Here is a 20,788-nt window from a genome sequence, read left to right on the forward strand (position 1 = left end):
GACAGTACGTTCTTTTAAATGACATACATACAATGTATCATGGTTTTCACAATTCTTGAGCTGCACAACTGTTTTCAACACTGATAATAATTAGAGATGTTTCTTGATCACCAAATGAGCATATTAGAATGATCTGTGGGGCATCATGTGACATTAAAGAGTTTGACTAATTATGACTACTTAAAATTCACTTTTGTCATCACATAAATAAATTACATTTTAAAATATTTTTGATCAAATAAATGCAGCCTTAATGAGCATTCAAAACTTTTAAAAAGAATCTTACTTACCCAAAACTTTTGAACTATTAGTACATCTACTTAGGGTATAGGCTAAGCAAGCTGTCTAAGGCAAAATTGATTCAATGGCCAATTGGAATTGTTCATGACAGGGACATCGTTTACATGAAGAAAACCATCCTAAAAAAAACAAAAAAAAAACAAAAACAAAACAAAACAAAAAAAACCAAAGAGATCTCAAACGTTTTTTTGTTTGTTTTTTTTTAACTGAGGAATTCATGTAATAGAATACAAGCTTCACATTTATACATACACCTGTGCACGTCTAGCATGCTGGGCTTCCATGCCTATTAAGTACAACTGAACATTGCATAATTAGTGGTTCTGTTTTGGGGAGCGTTTCCTGTACAACGATGTACTCACTGCTTAACTACCATAGTACGATGCATTGTAGAATAAATCATCTAGCTAGTCACGACTGTTTCCTGAAACCGTACTGTCGCAAGTTTGTTTAATCCATTAATCCATTTGAGATTTAATTAATGCTAGATTTGTTTTGCAATAAATTACGGACATGGCATCTTTTTCTTAGTTATTTTGCTTTATTTCAAGATTCAATCATAGGCTCATTCTTACATGTCCGCACATGCACACTCTTAAAAAACGGTGCTTTAAATATCTTGACAAACTAAAAGAAGTAAATGACATTTGTATATTAATATTATTAAAAATAAAAGATATGTCATGCAAACAAAAAACTATGCTTCTAACCTCAGCTGTAGTTCCAACCACAAAACTTTGCGATGATGTTCCTTGTAACTATGTTTTTGGGAAACACCGACTCGTCGAACTATGCCAACAATGAAAACTATGACAACAACAGAACTTGCGACCATATTTGGCTAACGATGCTTTCGGGAAACGCACCCCTATATATTTCTGTTTTACTGTCATTGTGTTCTGTTTTCCCTGTTCTTATAAGTTTCCATAGCTCCTAATTAATTACACACCTGTTTCTGTTCAGTTCATTAGCTCTCCCTTGTATTTAAGTCCTTATTTTCCTTTGGTCAGTGTTCCGTCGCATTTGCTTTACGTGATTATGGATTACTCTAGCTCCTGAGTTTTCCTACATGTTTCTGTTGGATTTATTAAAAGACTGCTACTGCTCTGAATCTCCTGTGGCGTGTGCTTACAGCCACACACCTTACAATAATGGAATGGGTAAGATTTGAGATTTAAGAGCTGCATCAAAGGGGAAGATTATGACTGTATAACGACTTAAAGTTTTGTCTTTTCTTCACACAAAGCTATCATATGTCTTCAGAAGACTCTGAATATATGACCTACAAACAGTACTACACAAGGAGTTTTGGAGCTTGACAGCCATGGTCACTATGTGGTATGGTTCAATCATTGGCTCATTCATATATATATGAATGTGTATTAAAAGCTATTTTAAATAGCTCCTCACATATAAATACAATGGCTATTAATGACTCACTTTTTTCTGTTTTACTGGGGACTCTGATGACTGTGGGTCTCCTGGTCACTCCCTGCATGCTTGATCCTATGTAGGCGAATCCCCCTTGATAGGCAGTTTTAGTGGGAGAGTGGTCTGTGACAGAGATATAGCCTATTAATTATCTGCATGACTCAATTTATGTATACACACAATGGGTCTCATTCATGAAACATTCGTATATATACGTGTAAATATGTGAGTGATTTGCGCGTAAAGAGACCTTCCCGAAAACTTTTCTCCTGATTCACAAATACTTCGTAAACGTGCACGCTCATTCTCAATTACCATAAATCCCGCCCATTAAATCCGACTGACAACTATATATGGGCATCATATTATGACACCAAACGAAGGATTTCAACATGTCTTCTCAAAAGCGAATGAAAAAGAGAAATTTCTCAGATGCAGAAATTTAAGTTTTATTATCAGAAGTTCATTCAAAACGCCACATTTTATTTTCAAGCGTACATAGTGGCGTATCAGGTCCTAAAAAAAGGAAGCTTGGCAGCATATTACAGATGCAGTTAATGGAGTTTCATCTGTTAATCGAACAGTCCCAGAAGTGAAAAGAAAATAGTTCGACATGAAGCTTGACTGCAAAAAACGAATTAGTTCACTTCGAAAAAGAGGAGGACCACCATCATCATCGAGCATATCTACATAATAAAAGTAAAAAGAAAAAACTTATGTAATTACTATATATAATATTTTTTCAAAATGCTGTGTAAATATGTACCCGATTAAGATGAATTAAAATGCAGCCTTATTAATGAGCAAAACGTTCGGATGTTAAACGCACTATTTACGCGTGGCTGGGAGCAGGTGTAGATTTCTTTCGTACCAACTAACATATGGAAAATACGAACATTTTAATGAATCCGAAAATTTACGCCAGAACCACTTTACAGACGATTTACACAAAAATTAGTTCTGCTTTGTGTTTCATGAATGAGACCCCATACCTGTATTGTGGTCCTTAAAACTTACTAATGGCAGCATCCACATTGTCATTGTTTAGCATGTTCGCTGTAGATGTGATGTTAGACAGAAGTGCAGAGGAGTTGTGGTTGTTGAGGTTCAACAGGTCTTTGCTGGGCTTAAGTGGCGGGGGAGGTCCTTTCAATACTACTTCCTCATCCTGGGAACTTACATTCTTAACTTTGACCAATGAAGGTCGCGATGAAGGAATGAGGGCCATCCTGAAGGGAGGCTGAGAGTCAGACTCAACTCTTGAGTTGAAGGATGGTTTTTTGAAAAGCTGAGGTCTTGGAGCTGGCATAGGTGGTGCATTGACTTCTTCATATAAGTGACTGTCAAATTGTGAAAACTCCTCTTCTTTGGGCTCTTTGAAAGAGGGCCGAGGGGCAATGGAAGGTTTTGGTGCCAGCACAGGTGGTTTGCTGTAAATATTTCGAGGACGGGGGGAAGGCACGGAGGTTTCATTATTCTCTGTGTTAGATTGACTTTCAAAGGCCTGGATTCTTGATCGAATGTTGCGGTCGCTGTGGAGGGAGGTCATGTTCTCACTTTGGTTCTCTTCAGTTTGGTTCGTTTGCTCTCTTTGAATGTTGACAGGGTTACTCAGTTCACTTTGAGGTTCGGAGCTGAAGACATCTAAGAGATCCTTCAGATACTTTCCTGAATGGGCATCAGAATTCTCCAAAGGGGTTATAGGACAAACTTCCCAGCTGTCTTGCAGTGATATCAGAGGTTGCACATTGGTTGGTTGGTTGGTTGGGCACAGGGGTTTAGTTTTGGAGCGAGGCTGAGGAACCGGGCGTGGGGCTGGGGCTATATCGACGGCGGGTTGGGAGTTGGGAGTGGATGTTGGGGACCTGGTTCGAGTTTCTTGCGGAATTGGTTTGGGTTTAGGCAATGATGGCCGAGGTGGTTTTATTGGCTGCTTTGCTGAAACAGTAAAGACCAAACATTGAGTATCAGTTTATGGTTCACATTGATTTGTGCACTCCAAATCTTGTCAGTACAAACTAACCTCCACTAAGCTGTTGGTTCAGCTGCAGGGACGTGCCAGAATCTGGACCTGTGGCATTCTCCTCTAGTGAGTCAGTCTGTGTGGCAATAGTTGTTGTGTATAAGTGTTGTGGAGGTGGTGAAGGAGTGGTAACCTGCTCCTGGGTCTTCTCCTTGATCACCTGCTCATAGGATGGTGGGAGCTGAAGCACGAGAGAGGGGAATCACTCTTACGCAAGCATCAAACCAAGCAAACACGTCACGAGTGTGCAGAAACCATACAGTCCAGAGTAGGGATGCACAATATATCTGGCACATTGATTTGGGCTTTGTTTGTGTTCATGTCATTTATTTTGAAATTATCATAGTCATGGTTCCGGTTTGTCATGTGATTCCCTTGCCATCATGTGATCATGCCTTGAGCTTCCCTAGTCTTATGTGTCATGTTCTGATTGGTTGTTTGAGGTCATGTGTTTCTGTGTTCTGTGATTGATTTATTGTTTGAATGTTCCTTGTTTAATAATCAGTCCTTGTGTATAAATAGCCCTCATGTTACCATTGTCTTTTGTCTAGTTTTGATCAATGTAACCTGCTGTTAGTTGAGTTTGTTTCATGGTCAGGTCAAGTCTAGTCTCTGTTTATCTTGTATTCATTCATGTTTTTGGATTTAATTAAACTGCACATGGGTTCACTTCAACTCGCCTCCAGTGGACATTAGTTAAAATATCAGCACTATATTGGTATTTTATTTATCAGTATTAGCCAATACTGAATATATACATACTGTACATTATAATGTTGGGAAATACAGCATACAGCACAAACTATTTATTTACGTTTGAGTGTGTTTTTGATTTGCTTATAGACCGTAGTAAAGCTTTAGAATATTTTATGAAAATGTATTGGTTATCAGCAATAACATGAAAATAATTGTATTGAATATTCATGCATCTCTAAAATGCCTTCTAATATAACAACCTTTAAAAATGCCCTTGAATCCTGACTGAAACTTCCTTGTACAAAAATTATATTTAAAAATGCTATATGTGCAGATATCCCCCAGTGTTATTTTAGTATTATTTTTGTGAAGTTTCAAAATGTAATTTCGGGAGGAGTGAACCCATCTAATCTTTCAATTAACTGCCGGAGCATATAAGCACCCACTCGCTTTACAGCTGTTTTGGCATCCCTCCAGCTCCACCAACATAATTTAGGCATTTTGCTACCACACTCATCATCCACGCATTAGTAGTCCCACCGGGCGGGATATCTAACCTCGAGTTGAAGCTGCTTCCTCAAGCCCCTCCACTGCCAACAGCAAGCCATATTAGTTTAACCTTAATAGCTTAAATTTTATATGGGCAAATTAACTCGTGAAATACTATAATAATTAGGGTTGGGTAACGTTTTTTTTTCTCGATACCGGTGCCAAATCGATACTTTTAAAACGGTACTGGTGCCTAAACGATGCCTGAACTGATACTTTAAAAAAAAAGAGAGCCTCGAAACGATGGTGAATGACATTTAAAGAACTTTTCTTTTTTTTTTTTTGGAAAAGAAAAAAATCTATATAGGCTATTAACATTTTTGAGTACATATACAGACCCTTTCCAAAAAATTAGAATATCATGTAAAAGTTTATTTATTTCCATAATTCCATTCAAAACGTTAAACTTCCATAGATTATAGATTCAGGGCCCACAACTTAAACGATTTCAAGTATTTAGTTGTTTATTTGTACATAATTTGGCCTTCCAGCTCATAAAACCCACGAAAACAGGATTTAAAAAAATTAGAATATTACATGAAATCACACAGTAATTACACAGTAATACCATGGTCATTGAACCAGGTTTTGGTTCTTTTGGCAGTGTGGGCAGGTGCAAATCCTGCTGGAAAATGAAGGAAGCATGAAGTGCTCTGAAAATGTCCTGGTAGACGGCTGCGTTGACTCTGGATTTAATATAGCACAGTGGACCAAAGTCCTCTTTTTTGATGAGAGCAAATTTTGCATCTCATTTGGAAACGAAGGTCCCAGAGTCTGGAGGAAGAATGGAGAGGCACACAATCCAAGATGCTTGAAGTCCAGTGTGAAGTTTCCACAGTCTGTGTTGGTTTGGGGAGCCATGTCATCGGCTGGTGTTGGTCCACTGTGCTGTCCACTCAACGCAGCCATCTACCAGGACATTTTCAGAGCACTTCATGCTTCCTTCAGCAGACAAGCTTTATGGAGATGCTGACTTCATTTTCCAGCAGGATTTGCACCTGCCCACACTGCCAAAATAACCAAAACCTGGTATCACTGTGTAATTACTGTGTGATTCTATGTAATATTCAAATTTTTTGAAATCCTGTTTTCGTGGGTTTTATGAGCTGGAAGCCCAAATTATGTACAAATAAACAACTAAATACTTGAAATCGTTTAAATACAAAACACAACAAATTTACATAACAAATTCACAATAAAATCTAAGTCACCTAACCCAAATACAATAATTTAACACTAAATAACACTACAGTACTAATAAAGTACTTCCATAGACATCAGTGTGTATTTTACAAACTATAAATGTTGTTTTGCTAGTAGGCTACTTATGTGTATTTAAATGTCTGAAACCTAAAATAAAGCTTGTGTGGATTGAAACACTGAATAGTTGTGGGGACTCATTGCGTCTGTCTCTCTGGCTCAGCGCCAGCCAACGCACGAACACAAATTTAGAAGTTGATGATCACGCAATTTGAACGTGAACGATTGTACGCGTCAAAGGGTTAAGTAGCAATCACATGCAGTGATGATGTTTCTTACGTCCGTTTCAGAGAACCAGAGGGCAGATATTTCAACCGACAGCTGAGGCATTTAAGTGGCACCGAAATCTGCGTTTTGGTTCAGTCCGGTTACATACCGGTAACTTAGGTACCGGTTCCATATCGGTGCCGGTTTCGGTTCCCAACCCTAATAATATTTATGAATTAGCTTTTATTTTTTTATAGCTTTACTTTATTTAGGTTTTAGTACTTGTACTTGTAGTAGTTCAAATTATTTTACGTCATTTAGTTCATCTTTATTTCAAATGTTCATTTTAAGTTTTTTATTTTTTTTATTTTATCAAATATTTATATTTCATTTCAGTTCTGTTTAAATTTTTTTAACAGTTTCAGTTTTAGTTACCATAACAACACAGTAGGCCAGTTCAAACTGCACCGATAGACGCAGACCAACAGGGACAATCACCAGATTACAGTTTGCCCCTTCTCAGACATTCCATGACCAGACAAGTGCCAATTCAATATGTTCAATCTGTGAAAACAAGCTCTGACAGACGGTAACAGACGTCAACAGGGGTAACACACTGATCCAACAAAACCCGACAAAGCATCTGTTGCCGTCTGTCGGTGCAGTGTGAATTGGCCTATACTACATTGTTCTATAGACTCGTTCTATAATGACAATGGTTTATTGGTAAGTTAGTAATCCATGTGTTAGTCTGTCAAACACAGGGACAAAGTAGCCATGCTTTGAAAAGTTAAAGTAAAGACATGCTGAGTAAACAAAGAGAATCCACACACCTGTCTGGCACAACTGTCTGTTAATGACAGCTGTTGAACTGGATATAGTGCTATAAATCACTGTACCTGAACAGAGGTCAGAACACTCTCATTCCAGATTGGTTGTGTTGTGAAAGCTGTGGATGAAAATTGGCCAGACGCCCCTGGATACCAAGAAGTGGCTACTAACGGCTCTGCTGATAGGATGGTTATCTCTGAATGCCTAAAAACAACAGAATGTATTATACACAATTTTCAAAGCACAGCTATATATCCGGGGCTTGTGGTTTTGTATAAAACACATGAGGTGGTTCAATATTCTGTGGTCCTAAATCAGCCGGCCACTTTTTTTTTATGCAGAAGTATTTTTTAAAGGAATATTACCTTGTCTAAAGATTGTCTAAAGAATCATCTTTAGACAAAAAAAAAAAAAGACTATTTACTAATTTTCACTTTTTTTCCCCTTTTTTTTAAAAACTAATGGCTAGTTTATTTATATAGCACATTTCATACACAATGGCAATTCAAAGTGCTTTACATAGAAGAAAAAAAAAAGAAATAAGAATAATTAAAACATAAAATGAAATACAGTACAGTACAAACAGTCGGACGAACAGTGGCACAGTGCTCATTCAGTAAATGCATAGCTAAACAGAAGTGTTTTGAGTCTGGATTTGAAAGTGACTACTGTAGGAGCACATCTGATCTCTTCTGGAAGCTGGTTCCAGCTGCGGCTGGCATAATAGCTAAAAGCGGACTCGCCATGCTTAGAGTGAACCCTTGGTATTTCTAGTTGATATGATCCTAATGATCTGAGAGATCTGTTGGGTTTATATTCAGTGAGCATATCTGCAATGTATTGAGGTCCTAGGCCATTGAATGATTTATATACCAGTAATAATACTTTAAAATCAATCCTAAATCTAACTGGGAGCCAGTGTAAAGACCTGAGGACTGGTGTGATATGTTCATATTTTCTGGTTCTGCTCAGAATCCTGGCGGCAGCGTTCTGTATGAGCTGCAACTGTCTTATGGTCTTTTTGGGAAGGCCAGTGAGGAGTCCACTACAATAATCCACCCTGCTGGTGATGAAAGCATGCACAAGTTTCTCTAAGTCTTGTCTGGAAACAAAGCATCTAATTCTTGCAATATTTTTGAGATGATAGTATGCTGATTTAGTTATTGCTTTGACATGACTACTGAAACTAAGGTCTGAACTTCATCTTTATTTCCAAACGCAATGACTTCAGTTTTGTCTTTGTTTAACTGAAGAAAGTTTTGGCACATCCAACTGTTGACTTCATCAATGCATTGGCACAGGGAGTCAATGGGGCTGTGTCAATGGGGCTGTAATCGTCAGGCGATAGGGCTAAGTAGAGCTGTGTGTCGTCTGCATAGCTGTGGTAAGCAATTTGGTTCTTTCTCATTATTTGGCTCATTGGGAGCATATACAGGTTGAACAGGAGTGGCGCAAGAATTGAGCCTTGAGGGACTCCGCATGTCATGGATGTCCACTCAGACTTATGGTCTCCTATACTCACATAATAACCTCTCCCATCTAAGTATGACCTGAACCATTTTAGGACTATCCCAGAAAGCCCCACCCAGTTTTCCAGCCTGTCAAGAAGTATGTTGTGATCGACAGTGTCAAATGAGGCACTGAGGTCGAGTAGTACCAGCACTGATAATTTGCCTGAATCAGTATTTAAGCGAATATCGTTTATTATCTTTATGAGCGCTGTCTCTGTGCTGTGGTGCGGTCGGAAACCAGATTGAAAATTGTCAAAGTATCCATTCGAGCATAAGAATTTGTTCAGCTGATTGAAAACAACTTTTTCAATGATCTTGCCTATGAAAGGAAGATTTGAGATCGGTCTATAGTTGCTTAATATGGTCTTATCCAGATTGCTCTTTTTCAGGAGGGACTTGACAACTGCAGTTTTCAGGGAGTTTGGAAAACTCCCAGAGAGAAGTGAGGCCTTTACCACTTCTAGAAGATCTGCTTCTAAACTGTTTAACACACTTTTGAAAAAAGATGTGGGAAGTGTGTCAAGAGCGCGGGTTGATGTTTTAAGGTGCTGTACGGTTTCTTCCAAAATTTTTGCCATCAATTTCTTTGAAATCAGACATAGTAACTACTTTCTCAGATGGTCTGATCCGTCTGACCCCAGCGCAACTCAAGGATGTGCTGATCACCTTTCTGATATTATTGATTTTCTCAGAGAAGAAAGAAGCAAACTCACTGCACTTGCTGTCTGAGAGCATTTCACTGGGAATATAATCTAATCTAATCTAATACTCTAAATTGTAACCACATATTTTAATGGATTATTGTCTATGGTGGCAACTCTATCCAGGACAAGAATGTACGAGCAGAGCATGGCTGCGTCCAAAATCGCATACTCTCTTGAGTAGGTACTTATTTTGAATAAGTACTTACTTTGTGACTGCTAAGTATGTTTAAATAGTATGAATGTGTGTAGTATGAATGTAATCTGGACATAATACATTCATGTTGTCATTATCATGTGACCTACACCTACCAGCATCAGTTCACTGCAATTCATAAATCCTCTCCTGTGGCCTTATGGGATAGTACAGTGTTCATTGTATGCACACTTCAGAATCTTGCTGGAAGTAGTAGGACATCCAGGTACTTTTTGCCTACTCTTTTATGAGTATACTGTGAATTTTGACATACTACTCGTCACATACTGTTTTTCACCTACTGTATAGTAGAGAAGTATGAGATTTCGGGTGCAGCCCATATGTTTCAGGGTTCTGTCCTGTTTTATCTGTGTTTGAGTTTTCTATGAGTTTCCTTAGTTCCTTTTCTCTGCTTCTAGTTAGTCTCCTAGGTTACTCATTGTTTGATTATTGTTTGCACCTGATGTTCATTTAGTTGATTGGTTTGTTTAGTGTATTTAGGCTCTGTTTTCCCTTCTGTTTATTGTCAGTTCTCATCACTCTGTTCATGTTCTCAGTTCATTGTAAATAAACTTTTTAACTGCTTTCGATTAGATCCTGCACCCACCAGTTCACACATGTTCTCCAAAATATTGAACCATGTTGGTCACACAAGAGATGCGAGTATAAATCTGGATTTTGGCATATGAGCCTCCAATCACTTCCTTTACACAAGTCACTGTACCTATAAATAAAAGTGTAGAAATGGAAAAAATAGTACAATAAGCTCACCTTCTTTCCCTGGAGTAGTCTGGTCGTGAGAGAGCTCTTGCAGAAGCTGGAAGATTTGACAGTATTCAGCATTTTATAACACATTTGACCATGTATATTGTTAAAACATGACATTACTACAATGTGTCCTGTAATTATTCTACTATGTATGAAAGTAAAATAAACCTAGATTTACGTCACAACCTACTCACTTCTCTTAAAGGCTGCTTTGATTGAAGAAAGGGGTCCTAAACTAAAAACGTGAACAGAAACAAAAACAAAAAAAGATATTGACAAGATACATCGCCATGGATTCTTTTAGCTCACATTAACATATGACAGAGCGAATTAACACAGTAACAACAAAAAATATACACTACCATTTAAAAGTGTGGTCTGATTTATATGGGGGTTGAAAGATATTAATACTTTTTTTCAACAATGATGCATTCAATTAAATCAAAATGACAGCAAAGGCATTTACAATATAACAAAAGACTTCTATTTCAAATAAATTCTGTTATTTTCTATAACTTTAATGTCCTCATTCCTTTATGTCCCCCAGGACTCGCATGTGGTGCAGATATCTGTCTCTCATTAGCAATCGCGCCCTGCTTCATACCACAGTCATGTTAAAAAAACATGAATGCATTCACTCATCCATAAACATTATTTCCCCATAAACATTATTAGATCCATTGGCATGACTCACTGCATCATCAATATCTGCCTTTCTTATTGTTTTGAAGAGGTTAGCGACCCCCTAGCGGTGAAAAATTACATATTGTGCCTTTAATGGCTGCTGAAAATTCAGCTTTGCCATCAGAGGAATAAATTACATTTTAAAAACATATTAAAAGTGAAAACAGTTATTTTAATATTAAAGGTAATATTAAAGGTAAATGTAAAATGTTACAATATTTTTTATCAAATAAAAGCAGCATTGGTGAGTATGAGACATTTTTCAAAAACATTAAATACAATTTTACTGACCCCAAACCTTTGAACGGTAGTGTAGCAAGTTCGACACATACATCCAATTACTACTAACTAGCATTTGTATAACCACAATATCTTCAACAGATAACGGTGACAGTTATTTCTCACATAATGTTAACTTTTATTGCATTATTACTTGATAAAACTTGTTTTAATTACTCTACATCTAAATTAATGTATTTTTTTTACAACTTGTTGCTCATTTCCCCTTTATATCCTCCCTTAACCAGGTCAAACAGCACAGTGAAATGGATCTAACAATAATACTGTATCATAGAAACTACGGTGTCAGACACAGAGCAAACAAAAGACAATTGAACATTCACACTGTACAAAGCTTTAGCATTAAATGCAAATGAAGAGACATCAAAGATATGAAGTCATGCGGTTCATACCTTACATTAGTAGATATATGAAGTGTTAAAGGAATCCATTACATCAAACTACGCCATACCGATACACACCAGTGTTCATCATTAGTAAAAGCTCTTTGATCATTCATGTTCAAGACTTGCATTCACTTCCTGACTATGTGGACGTTTTAAAGCTGCTGCTTTCTGCATAGCTGAAGTGATGTGTCATAAGCACAGAGTGAGAGTGAGAGAGAGAGTCAGGCCAGTCCAGCATACCAGCAGGCTCTCAGAGGCAGCTTTAGCTCTGTTTCAAATGAGAACCAGCTGACATGTTCGATTCACACCCTTGATGTCTCTCACTGTACAGGCATGATTAGCTCAGCAAGAAACAAGCACAACTATCCATTAGTTCTGATTTATGTCACAGGCCTTTCACTGTTAAACAGTCATTTTAAAAATGTTTAAATAAAAAGGGTTTGTTTATTAAGACTGTTAAAAATTGAACACCGTTGTTAAATGAAGCAACACTATTATGTAAACACCATGTTAGAGTACTCAAAATTAATTGTCCATATGTGGGTGTTTTGTCATCCACTTTTACCTCCCAGGGTTTGATTTTCATTAAAGGGAGTAAGGGACAGTTCTCCCCAAATATCAAAATTATCGTAATTTAATAACCCTCATGTCCTTCCAAACCTGCATGGCTTTTTTTCTTCTGTCAAAAATATTATTTTGTTTTTTTTGTACAATGTAAAAAACTGTTTGGTTACAAACATTCTTTAAAATATATTCTTTAATGTTCTGTAGAAGAAAGAAAGTCATTCAGGTTTGGAACGACATGAGGGAGAGTAAATGATCACAGAATTTTCATTTTTATAGGTGAACTATTCCTTTAAGAACACACAGGTTTAGTGCAATATATTTCTTATTACTGCAATATTTAAAACTTACTACAAATTGATTATTTTTGTATTATATGTTTAATATTTGTGTCGTATGTAACATTGTTTGTGTTGTTGTATAATCTAATTATCAATAACCTAATTTCGTTATACATGTTTATAATGACAATAAAGGTTATCTAATCTAACAAACTTATTTCTTATTTCTTTTTTTTCTTTTCAAATGCCTTTTATGTATAGATTTATTGTTTTATTATTGTCCCAAGATGCAGACTTTCAATCTTAAAATATGAAAATCCATCATAAAAGTATCAATGAAATTGTGGTGAAAATGTTTCAGAACAATGTTGTCCTGTGATGCCTGTTTACTGAACATCATTGGAAGACAAGTTAAATTAAATAAAGTTTATTTTAAGACAGTTTATTGTCTGAAATTCCACAGGTTGTGAAGTCCCCATAGTTGAAGAAACACCCATAATGCTCTTGGGTCTAAAAGTGAGCAAATTCCATGTTCTAACATCAAAAATGTTCAAAGCAGAAGCAGTTATAGTGTCAAAGGACTGACCGCCTCACTATGAAGTTAAAGTTCAACAAGCACATGGGAATGTGATGTTTAAGTCTCCACATAATTTGGGCCTTGTAATGCACACTGTGAGAGGTCAAAATTTAATTTGTAAACTTCAATGACTGGTTAATATTTCTAACAATACACTCATTATGAATATTCAAAGTATCACCAAACCAGACAAGATTTCAGAGATGTTGAATCAGCTTATTCTGACAGCAGCAAATTCACAAATACTTTCTCTACTTTCTCTTTTTCTCCCTCTATCAGTGCATCAGTGTAAAGAGCATAATTCAAAGAGGCTATTAGAGCCTCAAGTTTTTCCCTAAAGAGATCTTACCTTATATGTAAGTGTTCTTGTTTATTTCTTTCTGAGCGGTCTGCAAAACATAAAACACAAAGCATGAGCTACATTTTTTTGTAGCACAAATTTGATTTAACTGCATGACATTTGCAACTTTCAGTGACTAGGCCACAGGCACAGCTGGCAGTGTGACATTGTCTGTTTGGCTGGTTAAACTGTATGGTATGTTCCTGATAAACCTGTTTTAAAGAGCAGAGCTTATGTGAGAACTGGAGGCGGCCACAACAGCGCAGTTTTTCATGAAACCACGCTCCGTATTCACATCACTCAGGCCCAGTTGAGCAGCAGGTTATGGTTTCAGTAAAGCAGGTTCATTTGGTGCCTCCTTTTTAATGTTTGAACACATTTTGAGTATATATTAACTTTTAACACCTTATTAAAGCTTATATGAAACTACAAATAGAACAAGACCAGCATTATTTGACTACACTATACAAAAGTAGGATCCTTGTTTCTCCCGACAACATCAAGCATTCATAGAGAATGTTTAACTTTCCTCAGGTAATGAGAGTGAAGTTATAAAACATAATGACTGCTTTGGCAAAGGGGTCTTTGTGTGTCTTTGTTGCAGTTGTCTACTGACTCATCACTGTCCCCAGACACACCTGCTGGATCCAGTTTCTGCTCTTGTGTGTTTAAGTATGATAAAGTGAAATACCCTACCTCATTCATAATAGCATTGGTGAAGTCATTTGATTTGAGTTTGTCAAATCATTTCAATCACTGCATTATTTACAAGTTAAGTTTAAACATTTAAATAATACATATAGCTGCAATCTGAAACATTACTTATCAGCAAGCTTTAATTGGAAATATACAGTCCTACCTGCATATGTTGCAGAGAATATAAGTAACTCAGACAGAGTCCTTTTCCCACCTTCTGAATAAAATGTGTCTGTGAGGAAGCACAACTCCCGGTAAAAGTGACGTCTCTTTTTTTCATTTGGTATGTTGACACAGCCAGTGTGCCATGCAGGAATGCGGCCAATCAGGAAGTATTTATTTTTTGACATTAACAATAGTCAAATATTTCTGCCTGCTATCCTTGAGCGGTTCATTGGTTTAACAAACTACATCGTGATATCAGAAAAAACCATCAGCTTTATCACGGTTATAGAAGATTATACGGATTTCATCCAAATCTAGGACCAGCTTTCACTTTCAAAAGAGTCTTGAAACCACTACAAAGGTACAAAACTGATCTTAGATCAGACAGAAGTTCCAAATGGAATTTCTGGCACAAAAAAAATGTTCACGTTCAACAAGTTGCTGATTGGTGGTTACTACAATAAGCAAAGATAAATGACAGATTCCATTCAAATGCAGGTTATGTGGTTTTGACTGGTTCTAGAAAAGAATCTTAACCAGTTCTTAAAAAATGCTATTAAACAAGTATAGCAACTGAAATAGTTACCTTTACGCATAAATGACAACTTAGACCTATCTATCAATCTATCTATCTATAGAGAATTTTTTTTAGATTTTTTGCTTTGCCTGAGTTCTGTTTGCTAGTTAGTTTCTCTGGTTTCTGATTGGATTACGTTCACCTGTTGTTCATTGTGGGGTTTTAAACTAAAAACGTAAAACTTTTATGCATTTTGGCCATTCGTTTACACAACAATGGCGTTTTGGGTGCCTAAATAAAGGAAACTTTTGAAAACGGGTTTCAAAGTGCAAGTTTTTGAAAACAGTCTCCGTGTAATCAACAAAAACGCAAATCTCTGAAGACGATGACATCATGCACATGCGTATTACATCTTCAGTCAATAGTATTTCATCGCCATCTAATGGCCTGGCAGCAGAATACAGCGTTTTTAGTCGTTTTTGTGGATTCGTGTGAATGGGGATCATTTTGACAATGGTGTCTACAAACGGTGTATTCTGCTGCCAGGGTTTTTGTGACTAAAAATGCAGTATTCTGCTGCCAGGCCATTAGATGGCGATGAAATACAATAGACTGAACACGTAATACACATGTGCATGATGTCATCGTCCTCAGAGATTTGCGTTTTTGTTGTTTACACGGAGACTTTGAAACCTGTTTTCAAAAGTTTCCTTTTTTTTTTTTTTTTACCCAAAACGCCATTGTCGTGTAAACGAACAGTCAAAACGCATAAAACGTTTTTAGTTGAAAATGGTGTCGTGTAAACAGCACCTTAGTCACTTTGTTATCACTGTTCATTGTTCTGTGTCTTAGATGGACGGACAGACGGACTGACAGATAGATAGATGCTATTATTATTTTTGTTGTTAAACTCAAAATAGTATTTTATTTAGTTATTATTTTAACCATAACATAAAAAAATATTATTGTAATAATATTATAGGATCATTCCGTGTCAAATCAACTACATTTCGGAAACTTCCCCGGCTTATATTTTAGATTTTTTTTTTGAAGAAAGACAAAGATAAACAGTGATGAAAGCCAAAATATTAAATGTCATAGATATGTACTCTGAGTAATCCACTATTTTGTAGAGGGGGGTTAAAATGATAATTTTCACCTTAGATTTCGAGCCAAATTACAGGGGGGTAAAAATGACTCTAGAAAGATGGCAACATCATTATTTTATTTTTAAACAGAGATTGGTAGATCTATTAGTAAAATCTGTTGATTTAAGCAATCTTTGTTGCATTATATTGCAAAAAGGCAATTATTGTGTTTTGTCGGAGTGCCATCATTTTCTTTTTCCAAAGTTTGTATGCCTGTAAATAAACTATTAAAGATATCTTAATATCCTTCTAATTCTTAATAAACTTTTTTTTTGCAATCTTAATTTTTAAGGCGCTATATGGTTAAATCCCATAGATATGGGGATCTCAATGCAGCTCCATGTTTATTTTGTTGTATTTTACCCATTTGCAAATGGTCAAAAACCAAATGTGGTTCACTTTGCACACAGCTGATACTTATTGTGTTTAAAGAGGAATGTCTGAAGAATAAACAATGTTGAAACTAGAAATGTATCTTGTTTCCCTCTATCAAAACAACTGCATACAACATTTCCAAATACAAAAATCCGCTGAAATGGTCAAGTTGAGGCACTTTACCGTGTTCTCAAATTTGAATCAGTTTCAAGGATATTTGAAATAAATATTTGTTCAAATATCAAGGATATTTGTTCATTTTAACATCATCTGAACATCCCAATATCTCTGGGATTGAACCGTATAGGGCCTTAAAAAATTTAGATTCCAAATAAGGAAAGTTTTGTAGCAACAAGAATCACAATTCACAATCAAGAATCACAAAAAAGAATTAAGATATCCTTAACACTTCTTGACATGTAAACTTCAGAATTTTTTTTTTTTTGCACTCAGATGCTATATGCAATTATTTTGATAAGGGAAACAAGATACAGAATCAGCTATTTGAAAAGTTAGCTACATTTGTTTTTTGACCATTGAAAATGGAAATGAAATTGTGTTTTGATAATCGCATTTGATAATCACAAATCCATATTGCATTCTTACAACCACACATTGTTAAAATTAATGAAATTAACACCTTTTTACTTGCATTTGGCGCTTGACGAATGTTAATTTTGGAGCCTTGCTGAGATGTTAAGGCTGTTCCACATACAGCCACTAGATGATGTCACTACCTTGCACAGTACTGTCAAAAGCTACAGTATCTATGTATGAAATACCTCTTTTTATGTATTTGAAAATGCAGCAATTTTTTCCCCCTCAAATTTATGCAATCCATATGGGCCATATTCCTCTGAAACATTGTATATTATGAGATCACAGCAATAGCAACCAACAATGATCCAACGATACACTCAATTCCACCCAACACTTTTTCTTGTTTGAGAAGCCGTTTTACTCCGATATAGGCCTACATCACAATAGGGAAGAAAAGACTATCGTAACTTCCCTTTCATGACAATTTTGAAGGGGAGTAATTATGCTTTATTTTTTATTTTATTTAACCTTTAGTGTGTAATATAGTTGCTTGTGCATGTAAACAATCTGAAAAAGTAACAAAGCAGAACATCCACGAAAAATGGAGTGAATCTCTCTAACATAAAACACCTGCCTCAAACCCCTTGTTTGTAGCACTGCCATTACTTCCATAACGTAGCTACGTCCCCATGTCACATATTTGCACAATGCCCACCTGCTGGCTACTTTGCCTCACCCTCAAACAAGAATGGGTATAAGGCCAGGAAGAGTTTATCTCTTTGTTGAGGAAAGTTTTTTTTTTCCCACAGCGATGGCAAAACATTATTGCATGGACTTGCAAAGGCAGAGGAATTGAAGAATCAGTGGTTGAATTTGATTTTTAACACTATTCCTCAGCAGTACAGAACCTTTTGTTCTGTTCTACCATTTAAGAATTACCACTGTGAAACGTCCTGCGCAAGTTGTTCTTGCAAATGTTTTTTCGGGTCGGTTAGCTTGTTCTTCCTGACTGTCCTTATCGGACTCGGCTTGAACTGATATGGCAAAACTGAAGCTATAGTTAGCGTAGTTAGAGTAAAATTTACAGTGCCTTTGGAAGCTTCGGGACTCCCTGGTTATTGTGGGGCATTACATTTTTCGATACACACTCTAAGCGGTAGACCAATCACAACAGACTGGGGCAAGATCACCAATCAGAGCATACCATTTAAGAAGGTGGATTTTAAAGAAACGTTCAGACAGAGGGTGAAAACAGCTGCTGCAACAATGTTGGGTCACCAGTTGCAAATTCCTCCTTTAGTCAATAATTTGATCCCTTAAAACTCATCTTTGATCACCAAAATGACATATTTAAGTGTTTTGTCCTTGAAAAAAATGTCTTCATGCCTTAAAATAACTTGAAGCCTACACCCTTGCCTCATTTAGTATACGCTGTTCTATGTATATGCAAATTAGCCTCACCTCCACTCACTCACACCAGCTCAGAGAATCACTCGCTGAGGATCACACATAGACGTGATTGGCTACAAGGTAGTTTGTGACGTCAGAAACACCAGCGATTTCAAACCATGTTTTTGAGACTGTCTTTGGTTCACTGCAGTTTTAAGGAGAAAATACTCAGCAATGGTTTTGACTTACACATGGTTGGTCTTTAAGCATATTAAACTCCATAGACATATAAACAATATTAAAACCTTGATTTCCAGCACAGGGGGACTTTAAGACTGTGTCTTAAGAACATCTGAACACCTAACATCTAGTTAGACAAAGTGGTAATCTTACTTTTCAGATTCAAATTAGACCAATCTACATTTTTATGTAAAAAATGGCTTTAAAACAATAAGATGACTAATTTATCGTCAACTAATCGTCAAGTGTTTTATGTTACCGGCCTTAAGTGTAAACAGGGCCTTTGGGAGAAATAAAAAGCGGGGGAGAACTAGAGTTTGTGGAGGAAAAAAGAAAGCTCTCATCAATCTAAACATCAAGTGATTTCCATTCTCAGCTGAAAACAGACATTTTTGTGAGACAATTTTTTGGATACTGATCTGTGTTTAGACAAGTTGGAAGGCCTTATGAACAGACTATAGGATACATTTGTGCTGACAGAGTGTCTCTGAGCCTGTCTGTGTAGGCCAACACTTTCACACATTGTACTGAGAGACAAAACCTTTTCACACTGACCTGAAATCAGATTGCACCAAACAGCACAGGTTAGAAACTTAATCCACTTTGAACAGCTCTTTCCAAATCATGGAGAAAACAAGAGACTAGCACACCTTAAAGGAGTTGTTCTCAATCTTTTTTGGCCACACCCCCCTTTAGACCTTTTTAAAAAATCATCTTTGTTTATTTCCCTGAAAGTTCGAGTTATAAAGTTTGCATGATCATGATTATCAACACAACAAGGCCGTGAAAGCGGACTAGTGAGTAAGCCTAGATGAGTTTAGCAGATGACAGATGACATTTAATGTGTCCCCGACAACCTAAAATCTATGAGTAAAAATTATGACAGAATTTTCATTTTGGATGAACTATCCCTTTAATACAGAAAGTAACATAGTGTGCCGTGTGCACAGTGATATTTCTGAATAGAAAGCTAACTACATAGGCCTATATATAAACATAAATATATACATTTGTATTACTTGTAAGTGCAATTTCTTTTTTTTGTACAACATAAATATTAAATAAAAGATCATACTGACATAAAAGTCTGAGAGAAGCCAGCAAGCAAAAGCACAGATCAGTCAGTCCTCTAAATGTGAAATGCCACTGACACAGCGGCTGATGAGGTCACTGATGACTAAACAACATGTCAAAGTAAGAGTCACACTGCACTCTTATATCTCACAGAACATTCCCAAAAGACAAAACAAGCAATGCATGCTCTAACAGTCAGTGCAACACTGGAAAAGTTGTAAAAATATAAATGCATGCTTTCACACCCACTATATTATTTACAGCACATTTACCCATATTTACTTATGTAAGTTGGGTTAATGATTATCTATGAGCTACAACAAAATGCACTGGCACAAAACTACAATATGTAAACTTGCAGTCAAATTAAACACAGCACGACTTCCCTGTTAGAAAAACAGGCCACAATTAAAAAAACATCAAAAACATCATAAGATGCAAAAAGGCATAAGATGATTGGCAAGGTGACTGATTTTGTTGGAGAAACAGATGTGATTTATTGTGTTCATGTTTGTATGTGTTAAAGAAAGTAGGTAAAACTCCTGTATGATAGTTCACATCTCTGAAAAACACACAGTAGTAGTTAAATTAAACACTGTTCAACTAATTGGCTGAATTGGTTAAGTGAAAAATCAATGGTTTACTCAAAGACAGTTACTTGTCACCATCTACTGGAATAATAATGTAACGTGCAGAAAGATAACAAAATCACCACCACTAGCAGTGCATATCAGAACACTCAACCAATCAAATTCAAGGGACAGAACTAATATTGTGTAATGCTGAACTGTATGGTTAAAGAATTTTAATGAAAACAGGACTTTCCAGGTGCTGCCCAATGCAGAGCGTAGATAATGCTATGATAACAGTCTGCTGGAACATGTTGAAACTGGAGCATTTCATCATGACTTCAACATACATTTTTTAAAGTCGGCATGAAACGGAAGTTGCAATCGCCTTTTCTTCCCTATTGTGTTGTATATCCAGGTGAAACCCCCAAAAATGTATGACCGGACTTGATTTTGTCCATCGGGAAATG

At 36.5% G+C, this 20,788-nt stretch overlaps 1 protein-coding gene across 3 annotated transcripts in view; it reads right to left on the reverse strand.

Annotated features, from left to right (window-relative positions):
- The window catches only part of sh3d19 (SH3 domain containing 19), a 33,210-nt gene that overhangs the window by 10,632 nt on the left and 1,790 nt on the right, over positions 1-20,788 (reverse strand). Inside the window, exons 1-8 of one of the 3 annotated variants that reach the window (XM_082164368.1) lie at positions 14,465-15,452; positions 13,615-13,654; positions 10,668-10,708; positions 10,477-10,522; positions 7,366-7,501; positions 3,755-3,935; positions 2,749-3,669; positions 1,741-1,854 (exon numbers count right to left, since the gene is read on the reverse strand). In XM_082164368.1, the coding sequence (XP_082020494.1) occupies positions 1,741-1,854; positions 2,749-3,669; positions 3,755-3,935; positions 7,366-7,501; positions 10,477-10,522; positions 10,668-10,708; positions 13,615-13,654; positions 14,465-14,651 (1,666 nt within the window). In that variant the 5' untranslated portion in view covers positions 14,652-15,452. Of the gene's footprint in view, positions 1-1,740; positions 1,855-2,748; positions 3,670-3,754; positions 3,936-7,365; positions 7,502-10,476; positions 10,523-10,667; positions 10,709-13,614; positions 13,655-14,464; positions 15,453-20,788 lie in introns of those variants that run through there. The other 2 variants (XM_082164367.1, XM_082164369.1) reach the window with 2 other exon arrangements.

The sequence above is a fragment of the Leuciscus leuciscus genome (genome assembly GCF_965113295.1).
Source record: "Leuciscus leuciscus genome assembly, chromosome: 3".
NCBI classification, from domain to species: Eukaryota; Metazoa; Chordata; class Actinopteri; order Cypriniformes; family Leuciscidae; genus Leuciscus; species Leuciscus leuciscus.